We start from the raw sequence: 24732 nt of genomic DNA, 5'->3' as shown, positions 1-24732 counted from the left end.
GTTGGTTCAGGAGAAAAGGAGACTGGCTGTGCGGGCTGCCATGCAGGAGATAGGCATGGGTGACAGTCACCAGCTTGCACAAGCAGAGCATCCACGTTGCTTTAAGGTGGGTGTTGGATGTGGTTTTCCACCCACAGGCGGCTGCCTGCAAGGAGCAGAGCTGCACAGCCATAGTCCCACTGGAGGAATGTCTGTCTCTCCGGCCCTCGGGTCCCTGCTGTCAATGATAAAGCTGAGTTGCCATGTGCATCCTGCCACACCTCGGATGCTCCGTCTGTCCTTCTGGCTGTTGGTCCCTTCCGGCTGACAGGGAGCCTCGGAGCCCCGAGGCTCAGGATCTGGTTCAAGGACCTGGTAGCAGCCTCAGCCCGCGCAATCTTGAGGACTCACTCCCTGAGAGCTGCCTGGACTCTGTCCCTGTGTATCTCAAAGTCCCCGATCTCTTTGCTGCCATGACTCATGACTGTCATGGGTAAATACAGCCTTTCCTTCTGGATGGAGCCACTAACCAGAAGATATTGAAGTTTCCTATTGGGGCAGGACCTCAGCTGTTAGTGAGTTCAAGCTGCTCATTGCCGGTTGGCAAAACCGAGGTCCAGCGAGAGGAGGACATAGCCCTGGGCCACCCAGTGAGCCAGTGGCGCAACGGAGACATGCCTGGGCCTCTGTTTCACAGCTGGAGTTCCTTCTAGGTTCCTCTGCTGCCTAAGCTGCGTGCTATATGGAGGCTTGCTCCCACCAGAGAAGCTGGTGGTTCTTCTGAGAAACGAACGGCCAGGTGCACCCGAGGCGCAGCTGGCGCCCGAGCCTGGGGATGGCCGTGCGTGTGCCGAGCTGGGGGCACTGGCCAGCTCTCTCTAGGAATTCACTTCTCCGTTCAGAGCCACTCTTTCCAACAAGCAAGCGGCTGTCTGGGAAACTGGAGACAAAAAGGCAGGAAGAAGACAGAAACCAGCTTCTTAGACCATCCCCCGCCTCCTTGCCTTCCGTGCATGACACATACACGTTTTAGTTGAAAAGGGCAGTGGGCGTTCGAGTGGCGTCTCCCAGCCCCTGCACCCAGGCCTATCCTGAGAGCCTGCTCTGGGGTGGCAAGTGCTGTCTCAGGAATCTTGGGTTTGTTCTTGGGCTTGTTCAGTTTTGGATGGTGATGTTCTTGCTCTCCAAGACCCCACTGGAAGCCTCCAGTTACCAAAAATGCCAATATCAGAGGTTCTGGAAGGGTCTCTGCTTGAGTGGCCGTCAGATTTTCTGGCCCCTTGGTCTTGTGATGGGGAAACCGAGGTGCATGGGGGCGGGGGGGCTGCCCAGGGCTGGCCCCCTGTGTGTGCTCGGCTGTCCTTTTTGTACTCGTTCCCTCTCTGTCCCTTCCCACGTCGGGCTCCCAGGGTCCCCTTCTGTAAGATACCGGAGGCAGGCAGTGCGAGGGAGACTCGGTGCGCTCCCAGGCCCTCCCCGGTGCCTGCTCTCCGTGGTCTTCTCATTAAAGGCACTAACCTCCTCTCCGTTCTCAAGGTTGCTGCCTGCCTATTTATAGAACTGACCAAGAGAGTTCCACTCTGGCCAGCCTACAGAATACAAAGCGTGCTCTCCGCCACCTGCTTCCTTGTAGAGCTCCTTGGACGAGGCTTTTCTGCACCTGGTTTCCCTTCTCAGTGCAGACACTCCGGGAAGAGTGGCGAGTGGGCTCGGCCCCGCTGAGCTCCTGTGTGCACAGGCTCCGGACCTCCTGCGCACGGTCTCCTGGAATCCCCACCGTGCTGAGAAGTGGGTATTGTCCTTTCACGGTGCTGCTTTCAGGCAGGAAGTGCCGGCCCTGGGACTCACGACTCATAAGGGACAGAAGTATGCCTCAAATGCAGTTCTGCCTCCGTCCACCATTTCTGTTCTTTCCACTTGCATTCCTCTGTTCCTGATTCTGGCGTCGCCAGACTTTTCCGAGGACCTGCCAGGGGAAGCAGCATCTCTCACCGGCTGCAGGTGCCACTTGTTCTCTCTGGGCCCGGGACACAGTAGGCCCTCAAGTCAACCCTTGTCAAGTGAATGGCGGGGCTCAGTCCTCAGGGTCTGTCGAGGGAGGGAGCAGGGAAGAAGCCAGCCAGTGGGACTGGCCTCCAGCCAGCAGTGCCCTCCCGGGGGAGGGAGCCATGGGCGGGGAGGAAGGGTCAGGAAGGCACGGGGGCCTCACAGGTTTCTGCTGAGGTTGCTGCCGCCCTGTGACCCCCCCTTCCCTGTTTGCTCCCCCAGAGCCCTCCTTGCTCACTAGCCTCTCCACCCTGCCCCTCAAACTTTGCACAGGTTTTATCTTCCCAGCTGTCCTATCAGGGGGAGTGTCCCGGGGACTTGCTAAAAGAGCACCAAATCTCTCCCTGCTCATCTTCTCAGAAATCTTTTGTAAAAGCAGCCTTTTGGAGAGCTGCCGGATTCTCATTACCCCTCCACCAGGGACTGGCATTTAGCTGTGGAATTGAGGGGCCCCGGCACCCCCAGGCTTACCCTTCCTCCTCTGGAAGAAGCTCAGACATGCAGCCGGGGCTCCCCACTGTGGGGGAAGGCTCCTCCCTTGGTCCCTTTGGTCTGTCCAGAGTCCTGGGGAGTCAGGAGAAGGCAGTCCGGGGCACATCCAGGCAAGCTCGGGGGAGGCAGAGAGCTAGGTACTCCCTTCCCCCTTTTTGAGGCATATTCTTCTTTTCTGAGATCAAAAGCAATGCATCCTCATTCTGGAACGTTTGGAAAATATTGAGACAGAGGAAGAACAAAATAATAATCACCCATAATCCTGCACTGTTGGCGTGTTGGCACATCGCTCCTCAGTTTTGTTTTTTTTTTCCTGTGTGATTTTTATCTTAACGTTATCACTGAGATCTTACTGTAAGATTCGACGGGTGTCCTTTGACCCCACTGCACGGTAGAGCGTATCACGGATCCACGGTGTTAGGTACTCTTCGTAATCATTTATAAATGTGATTTTAGTGGCAGCATGGCCTTCGTGTGAGCAGGCTCTGGCCCCCCAGTTGCAGGGTTTGCCATTAATCCTCACGCTAAGTGACTGTCCCTCAATAAACAGTGTCATTCAGCTCCAGGTGCCCCGTAGGAAAGCAGTATGGCCAATCTCAGCATCCACCCCAGGGCAGAGAGTTTGGGCTCCTCTCTCCTCGCGGTGCTTCCATCCCCAGATTGGAAAACGTAGAATGAAGGTGATGTCTACACTCAAAATTAGTTGCTATGGAAAAGGAACCCCTGCCTTCTAATGTAAGCAGATGATTTCCCTCTATTTCTTCATCTGAATAATGGACCTTTCTCCCGACACGATGGGATTCCATGAGGATTTCAGGAGGAGACAAAGCATGCCAGGTACAGGGCAGAGTGACACAGACAGGCTCTTTATAAATGTCCGGCTATCATTATCAGTCATTTCATCTCTTGACTGTCTTATCGGGGTCACTAAGACCACCCCTGGGTTCTGCGAGGGCTCACAGGTTCCATGTATAGTTGTACTTGTGGTTCAGATTGATGACAGCAAGGGGGCGCCTGGGTGGCTCAGTCGGTTGAGTATCTGCCTTGGGCTCAGGTCATGATCCCAGGGTCCTGGGGTCGAGTCCCGCGTCGGGCTCCCTGCTTGGTGGGGAGCCTGCTTCTCCCTCTCCCTCTGCCCCCTGTCCCTCGTGCTGTCATGCGTGCTCTCTCTTTCTCTCAAATAAATAGAATCTTTTTTTTCAAAGATTTATGACAGTAAAAGGATACCCAGCAAAATGAGCACAAGGAATAGGTGCAAGGGACAAAGTCTGTAGGAAACCAAGTGCAAGCCTCTGAGTCTCCCTTTGCTGCAGGATGAGCCCAGGATGAGCTGGAAAATGTCCACCAGGGATGCTCCTTAGAGAATCAGTGCCAGGGCTTTTACTGGGGGATGGTCACATAGGTCCCCTCTGCCTGGACCCACATTCCAGACCCCCACATAGTTTGCACAAGGAACCTAGGCACGGTGAGCCACCCTTCCCAATTAGGGAACGGGAGGAACACTCAGAATCCAGGTTCCCAGGTGCCAGCCAAGCAGGCCTTCCTGAGGATGCAGTCTTAGGCCTGCTGTGTTAACTTCTCTGCACAGCTGTGCTGAGAGATCAGATTTCTTACGTTTGAACCACTTCAAGATAGGGGTGGGATGGATGTCCTCATTTCCATAGGACAAAAATTGAGGGCTAGAGAAAAAAACGGGGGGTGATTCAGGGACTGGCCTTCTGCTCCCTGTGTGGAAAGTAAGTTCTGGGTACTGGGAGGGTTGTCCCTCACTGCCCCCTTCCTGCTAACCCCTGTATCCCTCTCTCTCTCTCTAGGCTCTGAAGGGCTCGAAGAAGCTGGTGCTGTCTGTGTACTCAGCAGGGCGCATCCCTGGGGGCTACGTCACCAACCACATCTATACCTGGGTGGACCCACAGGGCCGCAGCATCTCCCCGCCCTCAGGCCTGCCCCAGACCCATGGCAGCACCCTGAGGCAGCGCGAGGGGGACTCGAGGAGCACCCTGCATCTCCTGCAAGGCGGGGATGAGAAAAAGGTGAGCTGCCTGGCCTTGGCCTCAGCAGGCCAGCTAGGGGCGGAGGGCTGGTAGGGGAGGCTGGTCCCCCGAGACCCCGTTCTCCCTGCCACACCCAGAACAGGGATGCTTCTTAGAGGCTGGACAAAGGGGCTTGGTTCTTTCGGGGCTCTGGTCTTCTCTCAAGGCCCTACCGAAGTGTTTCATCTTGTCTTCTTTTCTTTTTGACCCGTGCAATGTATATTCTGATTCAGGCTAAGATCCTGCAACCGAAGAGCCCAAAGACTGTGACTTAAATCAGATCATTTATTTCTCCCTGACACAGAACGGAGGCGACAGTGGGGGCTGGAGCGGCAGCTCTGCTCCCCATCTTACTCTGGGACCCACCCTTGCCCCCATCATCATCCCCTGGGCTCTTGCCCCTTCTGATGCTTAAAGCTGCGCTACGCCAGGTCCCCCATTCTAGCCCCAGGAGTGGAAGAGGGAGGAGAGACAGCTAAGGGCCCCCCTTCAAATTCAACATGATTCAACTTCTCAGTGGTCAGGACCCAGGCACACGGCCGTGCGCAGCTGCCCGGACTCTGGGCTCTACAGGGAACCCCCTGCAGCTGTGTGTCTCGGGCTGTCAAGAACAGGAACTGGTGCTGGTCACCTTGTACCAAGTGAGAATTCACGGGGTGGGGGGGGGGGGTGGGCAGTTCCAGAACTGAAGCGGAGGAAGGAGCTCAGGGCGTGCCTCCCAGGGCAAAGGGATTCCCACCGTGTCAGCTCTTTGCCTCTTTCCGGAGGCAGGCTTGTGGGCCAGGAGCACCGTGGGGTGTGGTCACCTGAAGACGGAGGGGGGCACATCGAAGCCCTCCTCCCCTCATATCGTGACTGTTTCAGTAAAAAACCGAAACAAACAAACAAAAACAACCCACCGGGAGATGATTCCCCCGAGTTTCTGAGCGTTGCCGTGGGTCCTGTTTGTATCGCAGCCCCTGGTTGCTCCGGAGACCAGGAATGTAAGTCCTGCATGCGGCTTTCCCGGTGTTTTAGGACCTGGACACCCACAGCCCGGAGGCCACGTGGCTTGGGGTTCCAGGCCAAGGCCTGCCCCCTGGACACTCTTGCTCTGCTGTCCTTTCCCGTCCGTAAGGCCACCCGTCCGTTTGGCGTGCTTTGCGTTCTTTGTGCAGGTGGCGGGCGAGAAGCGGCGGGGAAGCCCGGCGGTAGGCCCCTCCGCCCGCGCCGCCGGGGCTGCTTCCTAGTGCAGCGCTGGGTCGGGCAGAGGTGGGCTCGGACCTCCTCCCCGCCAGGCGATCCCTGTTGCTCCGCAGTGGTCTTGAGCCCGCAAGGCTGCCTGAGGCGTGGAGCCATTTTCAAGGCCAGCCTTCCAGAACTGGGCAGGGAACTGGCTTTATCTTTCCCTTGAGGCCCTTTCCTGCGTAGGGCATGGTGCTGATGGGTGTTGCGCGCTGTGCTTACAGCATCTTAGTGAATCCTCATGGCCACCCAGCTGAGTAGCTGTGCTCCTCCACATTTCTCAAAGCGCAGGAATCCGAGAGAGACTCCGAGGACTGTGGCAGGTAGGACCCATTCCATGGCTCACCCTGGTCACCCCGTACTTAGTACTTAGTGAGCACCTGCAGCGCGCTTGACGCTGTGGTAGGAATAGAGAAATGGACAGGAGAATGAGGTCCTGCTGTGGAGAAGCTTCTAGTGAGTTTGGAGGTCATGGGAGGCATGAGACCATAATCCAGAAAGGAGCATGAGTGAGCAAGATCATTAAGGTGGTGAAGAGTGATGAAAGGAAGTAAAATCCAGAGAGGGAGGGGTGGAGAGTGACGGAGAGGGAGGCACTGCTTCGGATGAGGTGGTCAGGGAGGGCCTCTCTGAGGAGATGACTTCTGAGCTGAGACCTGGGGAGGAAGAAGGAGCTGCCATACACTCTGAAAAGCCCAGGCAGCAAGGACAGCATGTGCAAAGGCCCTGAGGTGGGAACCAGCTCGTCCTCAAGGCTTAGCAAGAAGGGCCCTGTCACTGGAATTGAGTGGGTGGGAGGGCTGGGAGGAGATAAGGTGCCCTCTAGAAGTCTTAGAATAACTTATGTAGGAATGTGGAAGGCAGAGACTTAGGGAATCGTGCTCCAGGGAGGACCAGAGACCTCAGGAGGCAGGAAATACCTTGGACCACACCAGAGTGGCCTTCACAGATCTCGCAGCTCCAGACAAGCTCCTGCCTCCCTTCTGTTCCTCTTCTTGCTGGATGCAGCCTGGAAACCCCCATTTCCTGTTTTAAGGGGTGTGGGGAAGTCTCTCCGGGGCCTGCACTTCTGTTCCCTGGGCCCGGAGCTTGGCGGGCTCTCTCTTCTCTCTGGTGTCCTGGAATTGTCTAATATTCCAGATCCCCGTGAGCAGACTCCCAGACTTCCTGCGCCAAACTTCAACACTCCTAGCCCAACCCCAGTGGACGCACACCTTCTAGGGACAGAGTGCCCAGGGCAATAGTGGATGTAAAAATCCCACATGTTGCAAAGCAACTTGGGAAAAGCACCTGCCGCTGTCCACTGAAGCTGGTTCTAGCGTTGTGGCCGTTCCTAGTAAGGCTGTTCTCCACACTGAAGTGTGAGAGCCGTCCCGTGAGGCTGAAGGAAGGAACAGAAGGGAAGAACAGATGTAACTCTCTGGGAATCAGACCCATCTGCTCTCAGGTTACAGTCACATCCTGGGAGGCGAAGAGGGGCAGGGTGCAGCAGGGCTCATCACTCCGGGTTGCCAGTCCAGAATATCCCTCAGCCTCCACGGCTGCAATAAACAGGAACACACTTGTTGTGGGGGGTTACACGGGATAGCGTCAGTATGACAGGGTGGCTAAGACACCGGAGCCAGGCTGCCTGCATTCAAATCCCGGCTTCGCCGCTTGCCAGCTGTGTGACGTTGGACGAGTTGCCCAATTGCTCTGAGCCTCGGTCTCCTCTGCAAGATGGACACAATGGTAGGGGCTGCTCTCCCCAGCACTGTGTACGCGTCACGGCAGTACGGATGTTGGTTCTGTGCCCTGGTAAACTCACAGTGCCTGGATCAGTGCCTGGCACAGTATAGGCGTTCAGTATTTATTACATGAATGACTGAATTACAACGAAAACACCTTGCCAACAGCCCGGGGCATGGTAGCAGCTCGTTAAATGCTTGCTGGGTGTGAATCTGAGGCCTGTGTGATCAGACCCTCACACACTGTTCTTTGCAAAGTCACAGAGGAGGATGTGGCCATCTGTTTCCCCAGTTGGCATTGTTGTGGGGGCATGAACACCTGCCACCGTGTGCCCTTGGGGACTGCTGCCCAACCCGTCACTGTCCAAGGAGGAAAGGCACGTTCTCTGTCTCTGTCATCTCTCCTTTACCCACAAGGGAGGTGACACTCATCCGAGCTCAGCAGGTGTCAGGCTTTCCTCTTTGGGATTCTTTCCTGGTTAGCTGGGGCCGATGGGGTGGAGCCCACCGGGGCCCTCCCTGCTAGGAAACCTTGAACAATGGCTTAGGGGCAGGGTGGTAGAATCCCAGTGCTCTGGGGTTTCTTTTAAATTGTGGCAGAACACGCATAACATATATTATATCTTCTTCACCATTCTAAATGGTACCAAGTTCAGTGGCATGAGGTGCGTGCGCACTGCTGTGTGACCCCATCTCTAGGATGCTTTTACTCTAACCAAACTCAAACCTGTTAGAGGACAGTCGCCCTGCCTCTCTCTTCAGCCCCTGCCAGCCACCAGTCTACTGTGTGTCTCTGAATTGGACCACTCCGGGCATCTCGCATGAGACGGTATTTTGTCTTTTTCTGACTCCTTTATTTCACTTTGCCTTCATGACCCCCGAGTTCGTCCCGGATGTAGCACGTGATGAGATTCCCTTCCCTTTTAAGGCCGATAACATTCCCCTGTACGGAGGGACCGGATTTTGTTCAGCTGGGTGGTATCCTCCTTTTGGCTCTTGGGGATAATGCTGCTATTTGTGGGTGTGCAAGTATTTCTCGGAGACCCTGCTTTCCGTCCTTTCAGGGAAATACCCAGAAAGGACGTGGCTGGAGCATGTGGTAATTGTATTTTTAATGCTTTGAGGAAGCTCCAGACTGTTTTTCCACAGTGGCTGCCCAATTTACATTCCCCCCGTACAGGGCACGAGGGTTCCACTTTCTCCGCAGCCTTGTCAACACTTGGTATTTTCTGGGGTTTGTTTGTTTAGATAGCAGCCATGCTAATGGGTGTGAGCTGGTATGAGTTCTTCCCCAGTCTTCACGTCGGACCTTGGTGCCACAGCAGAGCAATGACAGCACCCAGCTGGGAGGGGTGGAGTTTAGGAGCAAGGCCAGATCTGTCTCTTTCTAAGCCCTCTGTGCTGACATCACCCTTGGCAGCCTCCCCAGCGTGAGGAGCCCAGAGGAGGCAAGCCGAGGTGCCCCAAGGTCCTATGTGATGCATGCTCTGTAAAAGGGACAGGGAGGGTGCTATGATGTGCAGAGGAGGGAGATCCTGCCAGCTAGAGATTTGGGAAGGCTTCCTGGAGGAAGTAGCCTTTGGAGTTTGGCTACATGGCGGTGGCAGGAACAGTGGTCCAGGCAGAGGGAAAGGTGTGGCAGTGGGGGAGGGAGGTTAGGAAGAACCAGGTGGGTCTGGGGACCCCCCCCCCCGTGCTGGTGTCATGTGAGAGTTACAGTTGGGGCACAGAGTGCAGGGCTGGGGTGGTGGGCTAGGAGTGTGTGTGCCTCACAGACATTTTCCTGTAGGTGGCAGGGACTCACTGAGTGTTCTCCTGGCCAGCAGGGGAACAAGGGTGACATCCATTCCAGGTCTGCAAAGACCTTTACGAAAGTGGGAGGAAAAAGGGGTGCTATAAGCTCACCTTCAAGGGAAGTGGGACTGGTTGCAGTAAAGATAAAACCAAAAGAGCCCCTGGAGCCAATCATGATGTTTCTGGTTCTAGAAGATGAATCTCAAAGGTGGGAAACAGGCCTTGGGGAAGTTTCCAGGGCTCTGATGGCCTTCTCTCTGTGGGCTGTTCAGAGTAAGATTGTTCTTGAGCTGGGGGGCAGGGGGCAAGCTCATTATTTCACATGGCTTGAAGCAGAGGGTGGTTTGAACGTGCTTACAGGGCTGGGATGTGGTGGGAGAGAAGGAAGAGCGAGGTGGGTCGCGGGCCATCTTCAGGGTGGAGGGAATGAGCGTAGTGTTTCTAGGTCAGTGCCTCCCTACCGACCTGCCATTGATTCTGAGCTTTGGGGCACAAGCAGCTGTTCTTGGGTTCTTAGTTCGAAGGGGCAGTCGCTCTGGGAAGGCACGTGCGGAACACCCTACAGAAACGGAGAAGGGCTTTCAGAAGAGACTCTTTCTCCCGCTTCTGTTGTTTCCACAGGCCACACATACGTTGCCATCCTCTTTTCTTGAAGAGGGGTTATGAATTGGGTGATGCATGCCAGCAACCAGCACAGGAGAACCCCAGACTCCCAGCGGCTTCCCATTTTCAAATTTCAATGAGATCGCATAGAATCATTCGACTCTGAAGCCAAATCTGAGAGCAGTTGCAGATGGTAGCAATATTCCCATTTTCCAGATGAGAAAATGGAGGTACAGAAAGGCTGAATGAATTGCTCCAGGCCACACAGCCTATGAGTGGTGGGGCCAAGTTGTCCCCAGATCCTAAGTTCTGCCCTCCTTACCTTCTGGTGCCTGAGGGGTAAGAGCCTCCCCCGCTCTCCCCCTGCCTCCTCCAGTGTCCTCTGGCTTTTCAGGCCTGGCCTGCACACAGCCTCAGGAGAGGCCCCCTCTGGCTGGACTCACAGCAGGGCCTGGCTGCTCACCGCACCAGGAGTCTTGGTCAGCACCTGGGATTCGCTTAGGAGAACGATGGGTCAGGAGCAGCCAACTATAAGGCCCAAGGGTCACCCACCTGGGACATTTTTCCCTGAGCAAATGGGCAAGTCCAAGGCTACCATGGTGTCTCTGGCCCTTGGCCCCCACTCTAGGCTGAGTGATCAGACCCCACTCTGGCAGTGGCAACTGCCCCAGACTCAGTTCATCAGCCACAGAGACAAGATGCTACCTGCCCCTTGGCTCAGGCTGAGGCCCAACCTCGTACAGAGGGAGCAGGGACTTTGGGCCTGGGTTTGAAGCCTGGTTCCTGAACTTCTTGACCGTGTGACCTTAGACAAGTCACTTGCCCTTGGGTTAGTCACTTAAGCTTCCCTCTCTACGATATGGGGATAGTCACAGTGGCCATGTGGGACTGTTTCAGGGGTTGACAGCCACGTGCAGAAGTGTAGAGCACAGTGCCTGGGGTGTGGTCATTAAGTGCAGTAACCACCATCATGTATCAAATGCCAACTAGGTGCTAGGTACCTTTCATATCTTTTTACCCTGAAATGTTTATTGAGTACCTACAGTGGGCCAAAAACTGTTTTGAGTATTGGGAATACAGCAGGGAATAGCCAAGGATGACTACCTTCAAAGGCTTATGTTCCTGTGTGTGTGTGTGTGTGTGTGTGTGTGTGTGTGTTTAAATAAGTGATGTATAGTATATAGTAAATGGGATAAACAAGAAAAGAAGTAAAGGGCATGGGGGCAGTATATGAGTGGGGTAATTCTAGGGAGGGGCCCTGAGAAGGTGACATAAGATCTGAGGTCCATGAAGGAGTCATCATGCATATATCCACCCTGCCCGGGGCTGGATCTCCAGACTGCAGGATGCCTTGAGGAGTGTGGGGCTAGGTGGCCCCAGGTGTGGTTTGTTGGTGAGTCTGTCCTTCCTCTTGTTGGCTTTTGTCTTTGGCTTATTGCTTCACAGTTGCAGAATGGTAGCCACTGCTCCTGTCATCACAGCTGTGTCCAAAGCAGAGTGGAAGCTGGGCGGGCAGGCAGAAGGCCCTTCTCATCCTGGGCCTATGTGTCTTTCTTCTCTGAGGGGAGAGTTGCTCCCAGCATCCGCCAGCAGACATCCTCCATCATGTCCGTTGGCCAGAACAGGCCCAGACTACCCACGTTCGTGGTAGAGGGGAACAGCCTTGGCCCAGAGTGACTTCATCTTTGGGGGCTGCTCTGTTGCTTCCTGGACAGGGGCAGGGTTCTAGGGCAAGGCAGGAAGGGGGGTGGCGGCAGCGCCTGTCCCAGGTACATTGTTTGATTCTCAGTTTACTGACAGGGAAAACTGTGAAAATCAGAGACGAAGCGGGCCCTGCCCCCTGGTTTCCCAGGAGTAAAGGGCAGACTCAGGACTTGAACTCTCAGGGCTGTGGGAGGCAGCGTAGCATGCTGGTTAAATGACTTAGGCTGGCCAGCTGCTGACCGTGTGGCCTTGGCCACGTCAGTTCACCCCTCCTGCCTCAGTGTCCTCATGGGCAAGTGGGAAAATGGGCATGATAACAGAAACCACAGAGGAAGAGAAAGGATTAAATGGGGGTAATGCAACCAGTGCCTGGGATTCAGGAAATACTCAGTACGTTTATCGAGTAATTAGTTTAATGAGTTATTCATATTATCGGTGGGAGTGGTGTTTTTCTTGCTGTGCAGCTCAGTGTCCTTTCCTGTAGGTGAATTTTTTTCCTGCCAAACGCTGGTTGAATTCCAGCCAATGATTGAGGCAGATTACCCTGTGGTTGATAGAACTATTATTACAGCCCTGTGAAACAGGCTCCGTTTTATTCCCACGTAACGGATTTACAGGGAGGTAGCGGGGAGGTGGGGAGGTGTGTTTCCATCCTCGGCGTTCAGAGGAGGCAGACAGTCGCTGCCATCTGGCTGTCGTGGGGCTCCTCTTGGCTCTCTCCTCCCAGAATCTTCTGCGCTTAGAGCTGGAGAGCCCAGGTGGGGGAGGGGAGGGACTGAGCTGGGCTGGAGCCTTGGTGTGTGGACCCCAAGCCCTGAAGGCAGAGCATGGAGGAAGGGGTGCATTGTGCGGGCGTGGCAGGGGATCGGGTGGGAGCTGCACACTCCATCCTCAGCTGGTCTCACTGAGCTCCCCCAGATCTGAGCCCTGCCTCCCCCACTCCCACCCTGCTACTGTCTCAAGGTGCACACCCTCTCCTGAAGGATCTCCAGGAAGCGGCCCGCTCTGCTGGCCGGTAGTCTTCCTAAAATCCGAATGAATCTGAGCAGGTCTCTCTTTCACCTAAAGCCCAGTCTTCTCGGCCTGGCTCATGGCCCCCCCCCACCCACTGGCTAATCTTGTCCTTTCCCTCCTTCCCTGTCTTGCTTTAGCCAAACAGAACCCTGCGGGACTCCTGGGGGCTGTGCTCTGTCTGGGTCCTGAGCTTTTGCATGCCTTCCTGCCCCCAGAATTCTTGTCTTCCCTCGCCCTTTCCCTGGCTGACCCCCTAGGTCTTCACGGCTCAGAGGTCATATTTCTGGGATACTCCGACAGAGGTCAGGCTCCCCAGAATGGACTCTGAGACCAAGATTTCCCTGAGGAGTTTCTAAGGGAGTGTCTGTGGTCGACAGAATGATGATCTAAGACGCCCACCACCTCTTCCCTGGAGCCTGGGAAGAGGTCCCCTTCCGTGGCCAAAGACACTTTGCAGATGTGGATAAGTTAAGGCTCTTGAGATGGGGAGAGTCTCCTGTATCCTCTGGGTGGGCCCAGTGCAATCACAGGGTCCTGAGAAGGAGGCAGGAGGGTCTGAGTCAGAAAAAGGGGGTGTGCTGCCTGGAGCAGAGAGAGGTGGGAAGGTGCTACCCCACTGGCTCTGAAGATAGAGGAAGGGGTCATGAGCCAAAGAAAGCAGAGGGTCTCTGGAAGCTAGGAAAGGCAAGGAAACAGTCCCCTCCTAAGAGCCTCTAGAAGGAATGCAGTCTTGTCTACTCACTTTAGACTTCTAACCTCCAGAACTTGTAAGATAATAAATCTGTGCTGTTTGAAGCTGCTAAGTGTGTGGTCATTTATCATCACAGCAGGGCAGTGCCCTGGGTTCGACGCTGATAATGGGGCACGGGGCACACGGGACTGGGCCGGGGGCGCAGTGGCTGGGACACGAGCCCTGCTCAGGCCTCAGCTGGTCCTGCAGGAGCACTGGGGGTGCACTGGGCCCACAGGTTGTCCTGAATTGAGGCAGGGGTGGGGCTGTCGCCTGCTGTCTTCTCCCGGTCCCTGGGTGGCTGCTCTGGGAGGAGGCAGCTCTTGGCAGGGACTCCGCTGTGAGCCACCACTCCCTGCCCTGGGGCCAGGAACCCCGTCACATGCTCCTGTGATCCTGTGCCCAGCATGAGGCCCAGACTTGGGGGGTTGGGTGAGTGAGTGGAGCGAACACCAGCCACAGCCCAAGTGCACGCCCCGTCCCAGCCTCTGAGGCAGCAGCATCGGGGGGGACGCCTCGGCCTTCTTTCCAGGACACCCCTGTCTGTGCAAGCGAGCCCCGTGGCTGGCCGGCGAGGGGCACCGGGAAGATAAGAACAACAGCCAGGGTTTTCTGAGTGTCTGTGCTGTGCCGGGCACAATGCTAAATGCTCCAATTGTGGGGACCCACTCCTCCCTAACAACAATCCAGTAAAGTCTCGTCTTTAGAAAGGAGAAAGCGGCGGCATCCACACAGGGTAACACACCCAGCAAGTGTTGCTGCCATGATGAACCCCAGAGGTTTGGCTTCGGAGCCTACGCCTGTAACCAGCACACTATCACGCCCTGGGGGCCCAGGCCTGTGTGTGATTGCAGACAGGGCAGGCCTCGAACCCGCGTCACCTTGAAGCTCTCCCAGCCGCGGCTCTGTACTGGGCCGAGAGGGGCAGATCACAAGGGCTGCGTTGTCAAGCCCGTCCTCAGAGCCTGCTGCTTGCAGAACATCTGTCTCTCTGACAGTTCTGGGTGACCGATCCCAAGTGCCCCCTGAGAGCAACGTGGGCCTCACAGATGCTCTCCTTTCTGATGTGGTCTTCCTGCCTGAGGAGCAAACCGGGGAGCCGACTCCGGCCTAAAGGGGCTGGGGCCACCCCCAGAGCCTGCGGTCCTAGAACCAAACGCCCCAGAGGCACTCCGTCTGTTAGGCTCCCTCCTGACGTCTGCCAGCCTGCAGGAGTCAGCTGTGGCTATGTGACCTTGTCTGGTTTTGTCATGTGCAAAGTGGAACCAACAGTGGCTAATCAAGCATTCACTGTGGGCCAGAAACTAGCCTATGTTTGTCTCTTAATGTGACCCATTCCATAGAATGAGGCTATAAGGCTATTTTATAGGGCTATTTTCATCCTCCTTTTGTACGTGAGGAGGCTGAGGCACAGAGAGATTAAGTAACTTGCCCAAGGTCACACAGTGGTTCCCCCCATCCGGCAGTTTAGACCTGAATCTGTCTTCTTCATCACCTCCACCCAGGGTGGTTGAAGAATTACGTGGGATAATATATGTAAAAGGCTCAGATGATGGCACCAAGCCCTTGGTAACTCTTAGATGAGTAACTTTTTGGAAACAGAAAGCTGGTTGGGTGGCTTCTGTAACTCCATGACCTCCGTCCTCCTGTGACGCTGACAGGTACCCGTGCCCCCCACTGTCCTGTGGGCAGACTGCGCTCTCTTCGGGCGTCTTCCATGTCCCTGGGGCTTAACCTGTTCAGGGATATTTTCTATCCTTTTGGGGTAGGTTTCAGCTCTTTGGGTGCAACCTCTCCTGTTCCATAATTCCTCTTTTGTACTCAAGCCACATTTAACCTGCATGTTCCTGCAGGCTCCTTCATGGATTATGGGGCCTTCCTGAATCTGCCCCCAGCCTCTCCTGCCTATCCTCCCTAGCCACCCCCCAACTACCCCCCAGCACTCACCGCCTTGGCCACAACAACTCACCGCCACCATCCTATACTGAGCAAAGCATGCTCCCCTACGGCCAAGCAGTGACGTGTGCTGGCCTGTAAGCTGCACCCCTGCCCTGCCCCTGCCCGGTTGACCTGCTCACCCTCCAACCTCATCAGCGATGTCACCTCCTCCGGGAAGCCCCCCCAGCCACCACCCTCCCTCGCAGTCAGGACCTTGCAGCTTCTCTGCATCGTTGTGGCCGCTGAGCACCCCCATCGTGCTCTGGTCACACTGTCCTGTGAAGGTCTGCTTCCTGGTCTCTGTGCCCTTCTGCTGAGACCCTTGGGAGCAAGACTGGGTCTGGGCTGCCTCTTGGTCCCCTCGCCCAGCACCGGCTCTGCGCTCGGCAGGTGCTCCTGTGTTTGTAGAAGAAAGGGCAGCTGGAGGCCTCACTGCTGTGGGCCACTGGGTTGGGTGGCAGAGCAGGAGACTCCTGGGGGAGGCAGGGGAGCCCTGGCTGATGGGAGATCTCCAGAGAGGCGGAGTGCACTTAGCCCTGATCCTAAGGAGGATGGAAGGTGAAGGAGCCTGGGGCCTGAGTAGGCTCTCCCTGGCTGAAGAGTGTGGTGAAGGGCAGCTGGGGGGGGTCTGTGGCCCCCACAGCAGAGGGAACATGTAAAAACCTGAAATGTCACATCTCTCTGGGGATCTCTAGAGGTCGCCTCCTTCACTGCCTTTCTTTTTCTGCACTTATAGCTGTGGCCCCGGGAGGGAGAGGGACTTCCGCCAAGGTCACTCAGCAAGTTGGAGGCAGGGCTGGAGCAGAGGATCTGGAATATTCCAGGCCTGAACCCACGTGCCCTTTGGGGTAGGCCAAGGACTCCAGAGCCTGCTGTGCCGCCCCCCATGACGTTTACGTCACCCTCCAGGCCCTCGAATAGCGATCTCCTGTCCCTCCTGCAGGTGAACCTGGTGCTGGGGGACGGCCGGTCCCTGGGTCTCACAATCCGTGGGGGAGCTGAGTACGGCCTGGGCATTTACGTCACCGGCGTGGACCCGGACTCAGAAGCAGAAAGCAGTGGACTCAAGGTGAGCGGCTGGACTCCCACGGGCGGGGATGGGCGCCAGGGCTGCATGTGCGGGGCTGAGGGAGGGAAGGAACTGTGTGTGGAGCTCTTTGCAACTGATTTTCGGTCAGACCTGCAGCAGGGCAGTCAGCACCCCTGCCCCCCCACCCCCGAGGACTGGTCGCAGCCAGGATCTCCCTGGCTGCATGCCCAGAGCAAGCAGCAGGGGCCTGCCCCCACCTCCCGAGCCCATCTCCCAGCAGTCCTCGGAGCAGGGCAGCCTCCCACATGCTGCTGGGCGGCAGACCAGCTGAGTTCATCACCGCGTTTGCAAATGCCACCGGCGGCTGCAGTGGCCCTGACCTCAGGTTCATCGTGGAGCACGGAGAAGGGAGAGTGGAGAAAGCAGGAGCTGGGTTGCGCTTGCACCCAGCGGCTCCTGGCTGCTGGTCCATCAGGGCAGCCGGCGACGGCTGAAATAGTATTGTTAGCTCGCGCTTTGGAGAAGGCTGACCGTGGGCCAGGTACTGATGATGGACTTCACGCAGATCTCATTGAACCCTCAGACTGCCCCTCGGGCGAGGTAGCTCTGACCCACGTTTTCCAGTGGGGGAGGCGGACACGTAGAGAAGGTGACACCGACCTGCCAAGGTCACGCCACCGACGGGTTGCAGAGCAGGACTGTCTGGTCCACAGCCCGTGGCCTTAGCCGCTACACTGGCCCGTTCCCACTGCCAGAGCTTGCTTGGGGCTTTGCAGGGCAGGGACAGTGAACGAGGCAGGGACAGGACGCTGGGCCCAGGAGACAGATCACCTAAATAAATGGTGGCGTGTGTTTGGGCTAAATCCTGATGCCAGGGAAGCCAAGGCAGCAGCGATGGGAGCAGTGACCGTGAGCACAGGTGGCGTCTGAGCCCACCTTGCAGAATGAGACAGGTTGGGGGTAGAGGGGCTGGGGAGGAAAGGGGTGTCCCTGAGGGAGCCAGAAGGTTTGACCATGGGTAACCAGATGGCTGGGGGATGGAACACGAGATGAGACTGTGTCTTCACAATCTCAGCTACTTTTCGGACATACGATGCAGTTGAAAGAGCTCTGGGCTTGGAGTCCGGAAGATTGGGTTCAAATCCCAGCTTTGCTGTTTTTGCTTGAATAGCTGGGTGACCCTGGAGAGCCCCTCCACCTGTCCGTGCTTCCCTTCCCTTTCCCAGATAGGCATCATAAATGACACCTCTTTCTCAGGATTGTTAAAAGGAAGTGAGGAGGTACGAGCTGACGATGACGTTAATAAGGAAGATTAAATTTATTGAGTGTCTCTGTTAAGGACTGAATACATGTGTCCCCTACATTCATCTGTGGAATCCCTACCCCCCAACATGATGGTTTTAGGAGGGGGGAGCCTTTGGGAGGATCTTAGGTCATGGGGGTGGAGCCTCGCGAATGGGATTCGTGTCCTTATTAAAGGGACCCCACGGGAGCTCCCTCGCCACAAGCAATGGGCAGTCTGCAGCTGGGAAGAGGGTCCCCACCAGAACCCGACCGTGCTGGCCCCTGACCCCAGACTTCCAGCCTCCAGAACTGTGAAAAATAAATGTCTGCTCGTTTTAAGCCACCCACTGTGCCGTGCTTTGCACAGCAGCCCCGACAGCCTGAGACAAGCTCCTGTTTCTCCCGTGCTTTCTGCCGTTAAATCACATACCCACAACACCCCTGTGAGAGCAGCTTCTCGGGTTAGCCCATTTTACAGGTACAGCAGCTGAGACTCAGAGCATCACGCAGCTAGTGGGACTCCCATGTGGGGATCGGGATTCTGGTTCTAGAACCGTGCTCGGCACCTGGCCAGCTGGGCTGGGGGTAGAGGCTCCAAAACGTTGGTTGGGTCTGGTTGATTCTGAAATGCCCCTGGGTCCCCAGAGCGCATGCCGTGTTCTCAGGTAATGATGACACCTCGAGGGGGACTCCCAAGAGGAAACAATCTCCCAGTAGCCCGTGCGCACGTTTTGTTAAAGAAGCTCATTATTATGGGATAATTTTAGATTTACTGAGAAGTCACAAAGGGATTTCCCGTTTATCCTTCATCCAGCTTCCCCTAACGTCAGCATCTTATATAATAACCATGGTACGTCTGTCAAGGCCAAGAAACTGACGTTGGTACGATGCTATTCAACAAACCATACACTTTCTTCAGGTCACCAGTTTTTCCACTAATGTCTGCTTCAGCCGACCACGTTTCATTTGACCTGTGTGCAGTTTTAATTCCATTTATTTCTCACTCACCCCCAATTTCAAAAAAAAATGAGTGGCAGTTTCTCAGCACTGAATAAGGATTTTTTTTTTTTTAAATAAATGAGTGAGAAGATTAGAGAGAAGAAATACGGGGGCTGACAGAAAGGGATGAAGCCAGGGTGAGGGTCTTTCCCAGAACACTCGCTTCAGGCAGGCCGCAGATGTGGCTCTGAGCTTCCTGGCAGCCAGTTCAAAGACGGAAGCAGGTCAGAGACGTCTGTGAGGTGAAAACAGACCACCCGTGCTTGAGAAGCGCGGTTATTCCTCTTCCTGAGGCCTGAGAGCAATTTTCCTCTGGTCTCTCGTAGAGAGAATGCTTGTGATGATGTGAGCCGTGTCCTCTGTGACAGGAAATGTATGAGCATATTCCATACTTTGTTGGTGGCAGATGCATTCTGACTGAATCCATGTTAAAAGAAAGAGGGAGGGAGTGTGGAAGAGGACATGTTAGGGTTTGGCCTGAGAGCCCTGGGCACGTTCCTGGTCTCTGTCTCTGCATCTGTCTCTCTCATCACTGGCAGATGGCAGGTTTTATTATCATGCTGTCCATTTACTGAGGAGTCACTGTGCCAGGAACTGTGCTAAACACCTCACAGTGTTACGTGATTTTTAGGACAAGGTGTGAGAAAGGAATATTCTCGTCCCCATTTTATAGGTGGCAGATTCGGGAGCAGTGTTTAGCAACTTGCCCAAGGTCACCCAGCTAAGACGTGCTAGGTCTGCGCCCACCCAGCACACTCTTAAGTCTGTGTTCTTTTTTTTTTCCCTTGTTTTTTCTTTATAATTTTATTTTATTTTATTTAAATTCAATTAACATATAGCACATTATTAGTTTTAGAAATAGAGTTCAGTGATTTATCAGTAGTACATAACACCCAGGGCTCATTCCATCACGTGCCCTCCTTAATGCCCATCACCCGGTTACCCCCCCCACTCCCTCCCTTCCATGTTCCTAACCGCTAGGCTCCACTGCCTACCCTCCTGGTGATAATAGGTGTCGCAGTCTCCAGTTTACAGCTGAAGAGACGGAGGTTCATGGAATTGCAGGTCAAACTCTTTCTAACGCATGGACGGCAAGTAGCTGAATAGTTGGGCTGGATGATTTTGGAGGCTTTCACCTAGATTTGTACATTTTCCTGGCCCGAGAGAACCAGAGGGTGCCCAGACACCAGGAACGTACTCCGTTCCCCTTCAGGGGAACCCTGCGGGTCCCCATAGCCACAGAGAGATGGCGAAACAGGTAGCCTTCTGGCAGGTGTTTTATGAGGAAGGAAGGGAGGAAGGGAGAATGGGAGGGCGGGAGAGAGTGGACGTTACATGAAGGCAGTGAGTGTCCATGGCTGCCCCTCCTTCTCTACCTTCCTTTTAATCAGCAGGTATATACTGAGGACTCCTGCGTGCCAGACACAGTGCTCGCCCTGCACTTCTGAGCTGAGCAAGACAGATAGAGTCTCTGACCTCCAGGAGCTTACTTTCTATTGGGAAGACAGGGCGGGTCAGGGGTGGAATTACTCAATTGTGTGCTTACAATCAGGATAAATAATAAGAGGGCAAAGCACATGGAACCATGTGGGTATATAACAGGGGAGACCGGCTCTGATCTTGGATATCTGGGAAGGCTTCCTGGAGGAAGAAACATTTTAGTTGAAATTTAAAAGAAGAGAAGAAAATTAATGATATAAAGGAGGAAATGAGAATTCCAGGCAGAAAGAATAGCAAATGCTTAAGTCAGTGGGAGTGAAATGTTCCCGGTTGCAGGGGAAGGCCAGTGTGGCTGAATGCAGGGAGCCAGGTGGGGAGAAGGTGCCAGATGATGCGGACAAAGTGAACAGAGCCTGCTCACACAGGGCGTGTAGTTCACCCAAGACCGTGCAGCCGTGAAAAGATGATGCTCAGGATCCGCAGTTAGTAATAGGGAAGGATGTCCAAGGTCTGTTATTAAGTGGGGAACACAGGCTGCAAAACCGCTGACCTAACAGGATCTCACTCAGACTGTAGATGTGTGTAAAAATATGTGCAGAGAACACGGAGAAACAGCCACACCGAACTGTACCAACATGTCAGCATGGTTATCCGAGAGCAGTAGGATGACGGACGACTTTCACTATTCTTTGCATCCTTGCGCAGGGTCCGAATGGAGTGAATGTTACTTTTATAAGCATGAAAGCAGCAACAGTAGAGCCGTGCCTGTTTTGAAACAAGGCAGCAGAAAAACATTCCATGGAAGTTTTCTGGTCACTTCGGCTTGCTACCCCAGTGGCAGGCAGTCAAAGGCTTTATTTGCTCATCAAATGCCTCCCCCTGGAAGAGGCCTTTCCTTCTTCGGTTCCCGCTGCAGGAAAGCACTTTAAAGTCCCTACCACTGTCTCACGTCCCCCCTCCAAGTTCCCTCGAATGTGCTAACACCTGCCCACACTCGCTCGGGCATCCAGGACTGATTAATTCCATTCATTGCCAATGTGCTGTCAGTGGAATCAGGCATATTGAAACGGAATAAAGGGGCTTGGCTGGGTGGGTGGCGGAGCCAAGAACAGGCTTTATTTGTCAATAGGGCTCCTTGCTGCTGGGCAGAGCTTTCCTGGGGTGGAAAACGCTGCCTTCTGCCTGGCCTCCAGCTGCTCACTTTGCTTCTGAGTCCAGGGGAGGGCAAGTCAAGTACAGGGGGAGAAGCTCTCGGGAGGAGGTCAGGCACTCCCCAGCACTTAGCCTGGGGGTGGCCGGGGTGGAGCGTGGAGCTGTCCCACCCTCCCAGGAGGGGCTAACTCCCCCTTCAGCATTTACCTTTAGACCTCTCTTTTTCCTTTGCACCTGCCCCCTGCCTGCCCCAGCTTCTAGCCCCTGTCACAGAATGGATCATAAAACCTTATTTGTTCCTTTGAGGACAGCCAGATCAATTGGCATTTAAAAATAATAATAATGATGGCAGTTGCTATTTATTAACCAGTTATTATAAATGAGGCACTATGCTCAACCCTGTAGGGTACACTCCTACGTAATCCTCCCAATAGCCCCCTGCTGAGCATCAATAGTGCAGTTTCATAGATGAGCAACTGAGGCTCAGAGAGGTGCAGTAACTTGCTCGGGATCACACAGGGATCCAGGGCCCTGGCCCCTCAGGCCCTCCAAAGGCCATGTGCTTTGCTGTCACCTCCCTAGTACCCTAACTTGACCAGATAACAAAAGAATGCAGAGAGGAAATGAAGGACATGTGTTCTTCTTAGAAGTCACCAAGCTTCTCAAGCCCAGTGTGGTTGTCCAGATCCTGCCCGGCCACACAGCCGTCACCCCTGAGGTCAAGCCAGGGTGGGAGGCCCATTTCGTTTCTACCAGTAGGAGTAGGCTGCCGTCCTGGCTGGGGTTCCTCTGAGCAAGATCTCTGTTCCCAAGTGTTTTGGGTTATCCCTCTGCTGCTTGCAGCTGTGGGACATGTGTCTGGTGCCACATTGGTGTCTCAGTGGCTGGGGACAGCCTGCTGCTTGCAGATCTGCCCTGTTTGCTGGGCTTCATTGGAGCCCACGCTATGTGTCGGCTTCGTTGGTGAAGCCGGATGGGCTGAGCCTGACCCCTCCTTGGATGGGCTTTGCCAGTGTCTCTTCTCCCAACTCTCCCTCTCTAAACTGAGCCTAGGCAGCACCCCTTTGATGAGGACCTACCAATAGCAGGTGATCTACCTGCATCACCCCTGAACCCTCGCCACAGCTGGGGGGGTGGGGGAGAACTCTTTCATCCCATTGTAAATTGGGAGTATTTATTTCATGACTGTCTCTGTTTGGCAGAGCCCGGGGGTTCTTTAAACACTTCATCTCCCTGCCCACGACAGAGCCTGGCACACAGTAGCTGTTCAGGAAATATTTCTTCAATGAAGGAGTGAGTCTGGCCGAGGCAGGCCCCAAACCAGGTCTTTTGACCCTAAAGCTCCAATCTTAACCACTGTTTGATTTGCGTTCTGGCCTGAACACAGCACAGAGCCTGCATTTTTTTTTTTTTAAAGTATCAAGTCCCACTAAGAAGTGTTAGTGATGGTCATACTCGCTTAGGATATGAGCTGAGCAATCAGACCCTTTCCCTCAGGGACGCTTGCCTTTGTGTTGAAAGGAGCTGAGAGGTAGCCATGGCCCACGGTGAGGTCTGCTCATCACAGGGGCCCTGTGGGCCTCAGGTGCCACCCCCAGCTCTTCCCTGATGGAGGGTAGGTGGCGGGAATCCATCTCTGAGGACAGATCCCAGCCTCCATTTTATTTTATACATGGGGTTGCTGAGAGCCAGCAGGAGGGGAAGGGACTGGCTGAGGGTCATGGAGAGGTGGGCCGGGACCCCCTGCACAGAGCCCCTACCTGCATCATCAGGGATTTTGACCTTGCCAGCTGACTGTGTCCCCATGCTTCCCTGAAATAGTTCTGCTGGGAGAGAAGAACGAGCTTGGCAAACTCTCCAAGGCTGCTTCCTGCTTATTCTTGGTGGGGGAAGGGGCGAGGATACCACGTATCACCTGTTTAATGAGGACCGTCTAAGGGTATTTTTATTTGTGATTGTGGCTGATTTTTATGGCAGTCCTAATGAGATAGCAAAAATTCAGTATTCATATTTATATAATGCCTGACAGCTGAAAAAAAATCTTAGATAATTAGGGCATGTTACAAACAATACGCAGCCTATAAATTCTACAACTTAGATGAATAGACCAATTTCTTAAAAGATGTAAACTATGAACACTCAAGAAAGAAAACTAGAAGAACCTGGAGTTCTGTGCATGTGTCAGAGAAATTGAATTTGTATTCAAAAACCGTCCAGAAAAGAAAACTCAGGTCCGGATGCCTTCACTAATGAACCTTTTTGACAGTTAAGGAAAAAAAATACTATGCCATCTTTTCCTGGAAATAAAAGATGAGACCATGCGGGGCGCCTACGTGGCTCGGTCAGTTGGGTGTCCAGCTCTAGGTTTCAGCTCAGGTCATGGTCTCAGGGTCGTGAGATCAAACCCTGGCTTGGGCTCCGCGCCCAGCCGGGAATCTGCTTGAGATTCTCTCTCCCTGTCCCTCTGCCCCTCCCCCCCACTTGCTCTCTCTCTCTCTCTCTCTCTCTCTCTCTCCTCTAAAATAAATAAATCAATCATAAAAAAAAAAGATAAGACTGTGCTTCCCAGCCCATTTTATGAGGCCAGCATCATGGAATACCACAACAAAATACATACATTGCAAGAAGACCACTGACCGCTACCCTTCAGGATATGTTGAGTGCAAAAATACTCAACAAAATATTAGCAAATCAAATCTTTCAGTCTATAAAAGGGATATATATACTGTGACCAAGTGGGGATTCCTTTATCCAAGGAATGCAAGGCTGGATCGACATGTGAAAACCAGTGTTATTAGCAGACTGAAGGGAAAAAAAAACATATGCATGGAAAAAGCATTTAACAAGGTTCAATGTCCAGTTATGATAAAAACTCTCAGCACACTAGGAATCAAAGGGAACTTCCTTGACTCGATAACGGGCATCCACACAAACCTCCAGCTAAACATACTTAATGGTGAAAAACGTTCAGAATCAGCTTGTAAACATTTACAACAAAGCTATCTTCTAAGAAATTAAAAGGCTTTTTACTAAGTGCTTTCTTCTAAGATTGAAATGAGGCAAAAATGTCTTCTCTCACCACTCCTGTTCAGCATCATTCGAGAAGTTGTCATCAGTGCAGTGAGTCAATAAAAAGAAATAAAAGGCACACAGATACGAAAAGAAGAAATGAGACCTTATTTACAAAGACTGATTGTCTACATGGAAATTTCCAAAGAATCTCCAAAAAAGCTCCTAGAACCGATAAATGAATTAAGCAAGGTGGAATGATAACAAAGCCTACAAAAATCAGTTGTATTTCTTTACGTTGGCAATGAATTACTGGAATTCAGAATTCATAAATACAATTTAGAGTAGCACCCAAAAGTCCTTAGGTATAAATAACAAAATATGTGTTGTATTTGTATGCTGACAAGTACAAAACAAAAAAATAAGTAAATGGAGAGAGACACTGTGTTCGTGGACAGGAAGGCTCAGTGTGATTGAGATGTCAGGTCTCCCTAATTTGATCTGGATTCAGAGCAATCCCTATTTCCAAGTCTA

The 24732-nt window shown here is 53.8% G+C and overlaps 1 protein-coding gene across 5 annotated transcripts in view; it reads left to right on the top strand.

Annotated features, from left to right (window-relative positions):
• The window catches only part of WHRN (whirlin), a 95912-nt gene that overhangs the window by 19066 nt on the left and 52114 nt on the right, over positions 1 to 24732 (top strand). For all 5 annotated transcript variants that reach the window (XM_028107724.2, XM_028107723.2, XM_028107722.2 and 2 more), the window contains exons 2-3: positions 4332 to 4550; positions 16228 to 16353. In XM_028107724.2, the coding sequence (XP_027963525.1) occupies positions 4332 to 4550; positions 16228 to 16353 (345 nt within the window). The remainder of the gene's footprint in view (positions 1 to 4331; positions 4551 to 16227; positions 16354 to 24732) is intronic.

Source organism: Eumetopias jubatus, unplaced genomic scaffold (genome assembly GCF_037043125.1).
Source record: "Eumetopias jubatus isolate StellerSeaLion01/CBP00866 unplaced genomic scaffold, mEumJub1_p1.0 scaffold_15, whole genome shotgun sequence".
Taxonomy (NCBI): domain Eukaryota; kingdom Metazoa; phylum Chordata; class Mammalia; order Carnivora; family Otariidae; genus Eumetopias; species Eumetopias jubatus.
Note: the sequence above shows the minus strand (reverse complement) of the source record. Positions and strands in the feature narration are given on the sequence as shown.